The 5,997-nt window shown below is 48.3% G+C and overlaps 1 protein-coding gene across 1 annotated transcript in view; it reads left to right on the top strand.

Moving 5' to 3' along the window:
• Window positions 1–3,023: 3,023 nt before the first annotated feature.
• Window positions 3,024–5,997, top strand: part of insyn1 (inhibitory synaptic factor 1) — a 188,035-nt gene continuing 185,061 nt past the window's right edge. Inside the window, exon 1 of the mRNA XM_063189966.1 lies at window positions 3,024–3,158. Coding sequence (XP_063046036.1) covers window positions 3,087–3,158 — 72 coding nt within the window. The 5' untranslated portion in view covers window positions 3,024–3,086. The remainder of the gene's footprint in view (window positions 3,159–5,997) is intronic.

Below are 5,997 nucleotides of genomic sequence, written 5' to 3'. Positions count from 1 at the left end.
CCAACATTCCGTTTCCTGCTTCTGCGTTCTCTACACCTGCTCCTGACCTCACCAGCGCCACAACAAATCTGGAATATCTATTTTTCATCAAGCTATCATCCCCTCCGTTTGTTTGTGTGTTAGCTTGTTTGGTGGTTGTCGGAGAGAGAGAGAGAGAGAGAGATAGAACAGTATCCCTGAGGGAAGTATATTTAGAAGACAACGTCTGCTCCTTGCTTGCGGGGTGAAAATAATACGGAACAAGATCATTTTTAAAAAAATATTGAGAAACTGTGCGTGAGTGTGTGAGAGTGTGAGAGTGAGTGTGTGTGTCGTTGTGTGTGTGTGTGTGTGTGTGTGTGTGTGTGGTGCTGAGTTGGGGCTCTGGTCGGCTGTTGGGCTCTGAAGCTGGTCTTTGGGGAGCTGGTACACTTACGCAAGCCTGACGCTGCTAGCTGTTTGTGTCCTCGCCTACTTTGCTGAAGTAATTCAGAAGATTTTGAAGGAAAAAAAAGATTTTTTTAAAAAAGTAGAGAAGAAGGAAGAGAGGAAGGAAGGAGCAGAAAAACAAAACAAGTTGAAAGTGAAAGAGAGAGTTGCTTCAGAAAGAAAAAAAGCAAAGTGTGTTTACTGAGGGGAAGAAAGAAGAAAGGAGAAGATCACACAAACATACTGACGAATTCGAAGCAAGTCAAACACACCGCCATACCCACACACAGACACACACATACACACACACACGCCTGCAAACACAAATATTCATCCACACAAACATGCACACACATACCCACACAGTAATGAGTAGGTCCTCGGGCTATTCTACATAAGAAGTCCGCATGATTTTCTAAGGATCCTCTTTTTTTCCCACTCGGCTGCAGATTTTTCTACATTTTTTTTTTTACCCCTCTGGATATATAAGACACTCCGCTCTCCGCTCTCGTTTGCCGCTCTCAGCACCTCTTCATCTTTCCTTGTTTTTTTTTCTCTGCTCATCCCCCTTTCCTCTCTCCTTCCCCCTTTCCTTTTCCTCTCCTCCGTCACCTGTATTCTACCCGGTCTTGTTACTTACTCATTTCATTTTTTCCCCTTTCTATTTCACCTTGATGGTCTCTGCCATCATCTCATTTTATTTTTCTATCTCTTCTTCCTCCTCCTCTCCCTTTTCTGTTTCTTTTTCTTCTTCTTCTTCTTCTTTTTCATCTCCTGGCTGGAGGCGGTGGGCGTGTGTGGGCGACGATGTCTTCAAGGCTGTGCGTGCTGCTGAGGTGGCAGCCGGAGCGCCGGCAGTGGCGTTGTTTTTGTCACCGGTGTGGTCATCGCTGTCGCCTCCTCTGAGCAGCAGCAGCGCACCTGCGCCTGCGCTGGCATCGGTGTTGTTTTTGTCACCATTGTGGTCGTTGCCGTCATCTCTTCTGGGCAACAACCGCAACGCCAGCACAGAATCGGCCGCATCGGGCCAAGATCGGAGCCCAAATCGGTTCCGGTTCCGGAGTTGACAAATTCCGGAGTTGACAAAGGTTTTTCCGGAGGCGGGACAAACGTCCACAGAGTTCACTGACCAAGGTTCCGGAGTTGTTGTCAGAGGTTCCAGAGGCGAGTCGGTTGGTTGGTGCTTGGCGGGGGCGGCGGTGGCAGTGGGTGGGGCTCATCTCTGCAGCTGCGGCTGCACCTCCTGCTGCCCCTCCTCTTCCTCCTCCTCCTCCTCTTCTTCCTCCCCCTCCTCCACGGCCGGCGGCGTCTAAAGATGTTGAGCTCCCCCCTGCTCCTCCCCCTGCTCTTCTCCTCCTCCCAACTCCAACACCAACACCACCAGCAGCTGCCCGGGGCCCCACCACCACCACCGTCACCACGTCGTTGTCTAATCGCCTCCTCCTCCTCCTCCCACTGCGCACCCACGGCTCCTTCTCTTCCACTTCCTCCTCTTCCTCCTTCTCTTCCTCTTCCTCCTCCTACTCCTACTCCTCTTCCTGAACTTCCTGCTCCGAGTGCACCCAGACATGGACCCTTCCAGACCCCGATCAAGGCCCAGATCGAGAGTCAGATTGCAGACCTCTTCTCCTTCTTCTTCTTCTCCTCCTCCTTCCTCTTCCTCTTCTTCCTCTACTTCCTCCTCTTCTTCTTCTTCTACTTTTTCTTCTCCTCTGCTCTCTTCTCCTCCTCTGTCTTCACCGCCGTCGCCGCTGCCACTGCCACTGTCACTGCTGTCCTTGTCACTCTCGTCACCACCACTGTCTCGGTCGTCCTTGGCAACCAGACCTCCTACTCCTCCTACTACTACACGTCACACCTCGCTCTCCTCCTCCTCCTCTTCTTCTTCCTCTTCCTCCTTGCGCTCTATTATTCTTCGTCCTACTCCCTTTACCGATACGCAGACTCAGTGCTGCCGCATATCTCCTCCTCCTCCTCCTCCTACTCCTCCTCCTACTCCTACACCTCCTCCTACTACTCTTTTTTGCCCAGTGTCCTTCACTGCAACCACCCACCACCCCCACCACCAAAGGCAGCACCATCCACCCCAACACCGCTGCCACTACTGCTATCACTGCGACCCACACAACCAACAAAGTCCTCATTCTTGTTGTCACTACCGTCGTCGTCACTGCCCCTGCCCTTGCCCCTGTTCTTTTTCCTGTTCCTGTGGCCGTCCGTCTCCGTGTCCGTGTGCGTGTGCGCTACTGCTCCCACCACCACCACCGCTGCTCCCACCGCCGACGCCTCGCCGCGCGTGAAGCATGTCGGAGCGGCGCGGGGCGGCCGTCGTGAGCAGGACACAGGACACCATTGACACCCAGACCCAGACCACGCAGACCCAGACCCAGACCCACAGCAGCAGCGCCCAGCACCAGCACCAGCACCAGTCCCAGGCAGCAGCAGCCCAAACGGCCACCGCCACCCAGAACCAGAGCCAGAACCAGAGCCAGAGCTCCCACAGCGGCCAGAGCAGCCAGAGCCAGTCCCCCTCGCAGTGCTCCTCCTCCCAATCACAGCACTCCTCCTCTCTGCAGTCCCAATCCTCCTCCCAATCCCAATCCACCAGCCAGTCCACCCAGTCCCAGTCCCAGCCCACGCAGCGTCCTCCGACCCAGAGGGAGCTGATTCGCTGCCACATGAAGATGGTGATCAGTCAGCTGGAGGGGATCCTCAAGGAGCTGAAGGACGTGGCCCACGAACTCAGAGAGGTAGGACCATGAAAATATCATATGTTATTATATTATTGGCTGTGTGGGGTTGATGCTGCCGTATACTGTAGTGTGTGTGTGTGTGTGTGTGTGTGTGTGTGTGTGTGTGTGTGTGTGTGTGTGTGTGTGTGTGTGTGTGTGTGTGTGTGTGTGTGTGTGTGTGTGTGTGTGTGCGTGTGTGTGTGTGAAGGACGTGGCCCACGAGCTCAGAGAGGTAGGACCATGAAATATTTGGAAAAAGGTTTCTTTACTGTGTGGGGTTGATGCTGCTGTGTGTGTGTGTGTGTGTGTGTGTGTGTGTCTGACGGATGAAGCTGGAAAGCTCAGAGAGGTAGAACCATGAAATATTTGGAAATATTCTTGGCTGTGTGGGGTTGATTGATGCTGATGTACTGTATGCTGTAGTGTGTGTGTGTGTGTGTGTGTGTGTGTGTGTGTGTGTGTGTGTGTGTGTGTGTGTGTGTGTGTGTGTGTGTGTGTGTGTGTGTGTGTGTGTGTGGGTGTGGACTTTTGCAGGGTGTCCTACGAAGTGCGCGTAATCTATTTGAAGTATTCCAGAAATGACGCACGAGCCATTATCTTTCTCTGTCCCGCATTGCCAATCGAAATAACGCAAACTTGCATAGTCTAAATTCAGGAATATTTTATCTGACTCACGGCCATCGGGGAGCCACTATCAAATATCAGGGAAACTTCTTGGATTTCATTGGGATGTCTGGTCTTCCCACTGCCTGCAATCTGCAGGCTATGAGTCACGCGGTCAGGTGAAGAAGAGCTTGTAGCCTACGTGATCAAATTCAAAAGCAAATAATACGCAGCAGCTTCTAATGCGCGAGAGACAGAGAGAGAGAGAGAGAGAGAGAGAGAGAGAGAGAGAGAGAGAGAGAGAGAGAGAGAGAGAGAGAGAGAGAGAGAGAGAGAGAGCGCAACCTGCACCTGGAAGTGTGTGTGTCTAATGCTCCTTTGCTCTATGCTGTTGAAATTACTTTTACACTGATTTGGGTTTTGGTGGAAAATAAGCTAGTAACAATGTGAATATTTGCTGCAATAGGCTACCTAGTAGGGGTGGGCATAGATTATTTTTTTTAATCTAGATTAATCTCACTGTAATTATGAAATTAATCTAGATTAATCTAGATTAATCTATATCAAAATGGCTCATTCAGAATAGGCACGCTAGCGAAATAATGACGAAAAAAAACCTAGGGGGTTTCTTAAGATGGCGCATTAGACCAGAGCTCATCTCTTTTTTCCAAAATGCATCTCATCATCAAAAAAATGGTTGATATTTGGTGATGAAAAAAACACTGCAATATTTGAAAAGTGTTTCGAATATGTCAGGAAGCATTTACAGTCATAATATACTGACATTTCAAAATGAACAGTGCTATAAATTGTAGAGGCAAATACAGATAAAACTATCAAACATTTGGACTATTTAAACAAAATGACCTCAACAATTCAGCATTTCTAATGGGCAGAGAGAGAGAGAGAGAGAGAGAGAGAGAGAGAGAGAGAGAGAGAGAGAGGAGAGAGAGAGAGAGAGAGAGAGAGAGAGAGAATGAATCTGCCACGGACTGTTAAAAAGGGCAGCGGCTCCTTTAGAGAGGGAGGAGCTGCGCAGTAGGTACAGCCAAGTCAGAGCCAGGCTACTAGATTTCTAGAGCTAGTTCTACACCCTAAAGCACTGGCCCACATCGATTTGGCCTAAACCTGACAGTTGTTCTCTGCGTTAGAATGCCAGCGGAGTTACAACTCCAAATGAATTCAGTTTGCAAAAAAAAAAAAGTCAAGCGCGACAACCGCGAGGTTGGCTATATCAAGCGCAACCGCGAGGTGTATTACCGTCTGACATGAGTCGCAAATGCGCGGTCATAACACAAACATTCAGCGAGAGTAGATATTGACAGTTTCAGTTTGACAATCTTCAAAATGTATATCACACGGAATGTTTTGCAATTATGGCACAGGCAAGATTTCTGGAACAGAACTGTTGTTTGTGTTCCATGCAATGCGTGAGGAAATGTAGGTTATGTCGGGCTAGTACACAATAATGTCTGCTTCACCTCAAACAATGACGTCTCTCTTGTCTACCACTTATGAAAAAGCACTAAAACAACACCCACCACGGCAGAGAGATTAATGTTTACAGCATGCAAACACTGTTCATATTTAGTAGGGCTGCTGAGCAACAGGTGGAGAGGCGAAGCGACTGGACGGGGAGTCTGAAAGCGTCTGTCAATCGAACGCTATGGTGATGCGCATCTCCAAACCCCAAATCCATATTTTGAGAATAGATTAACGTGCGATATTTTCTTTGTCGCGCGATAAGAGTCTCACATTATCGCAGCACGTTAACGCCGATAACGGCCCACCACTACTATCTAGTAATAATTTGTGTAATAATTTGACTAAAATGACGAAATGTGAAATGTTGACTAAAATGACTAAAATTTGAATGAGACTAAAATTAATTTTCGTCATTTAGACTAAGACTAAGACTAAATTGTGAAGGCAATGACTACATTTGACTAAGACTAAAATTGATTTTCGTCATTGTGACTAAGGTTAAGACTAAATTTTAAAAAGCTGACGCAATTAACACTGATGGAAATCAAAAAGCAGAGTATCATCCGGTTACTGTCAACTTCACATTTTTGCGGTGCGTGTGTGTCCATGAACTGAGAGAGGTCGGAACTGATATTTTGAATGTTCCAACATGCTGTCCCCATTTTGCAGAAGGGTCAAAGACGTCTAAAAAGGAATTGTCATTCAGTGTAACGGATACCTTCTGCTGACTGTAACTGTAAAAAAACAAGATTTTTAAATTCAAGTGAAT

This window comes from Engraulis encrasicolus, chromosome 23, assembly GCF_034702125.1.
Source record: "Engraulis encrasicolus isolate BLACKSEA-1 chromosome 23, IST_EnEncr_1.0, whole genome shotgun sequence".
Taxonomy (NCBI): Eukaryota; Metazoa; Chordata; class Actinopteri; order Clupeiformes; family Engraulidae; genus Engraulis; species Engraulis encrasicolus.
The sequence above is the reverse complement of the archived record's forward strand: the minus strand, read 5'-3'. Positions and strand labels throughout refer to the sequence as shown.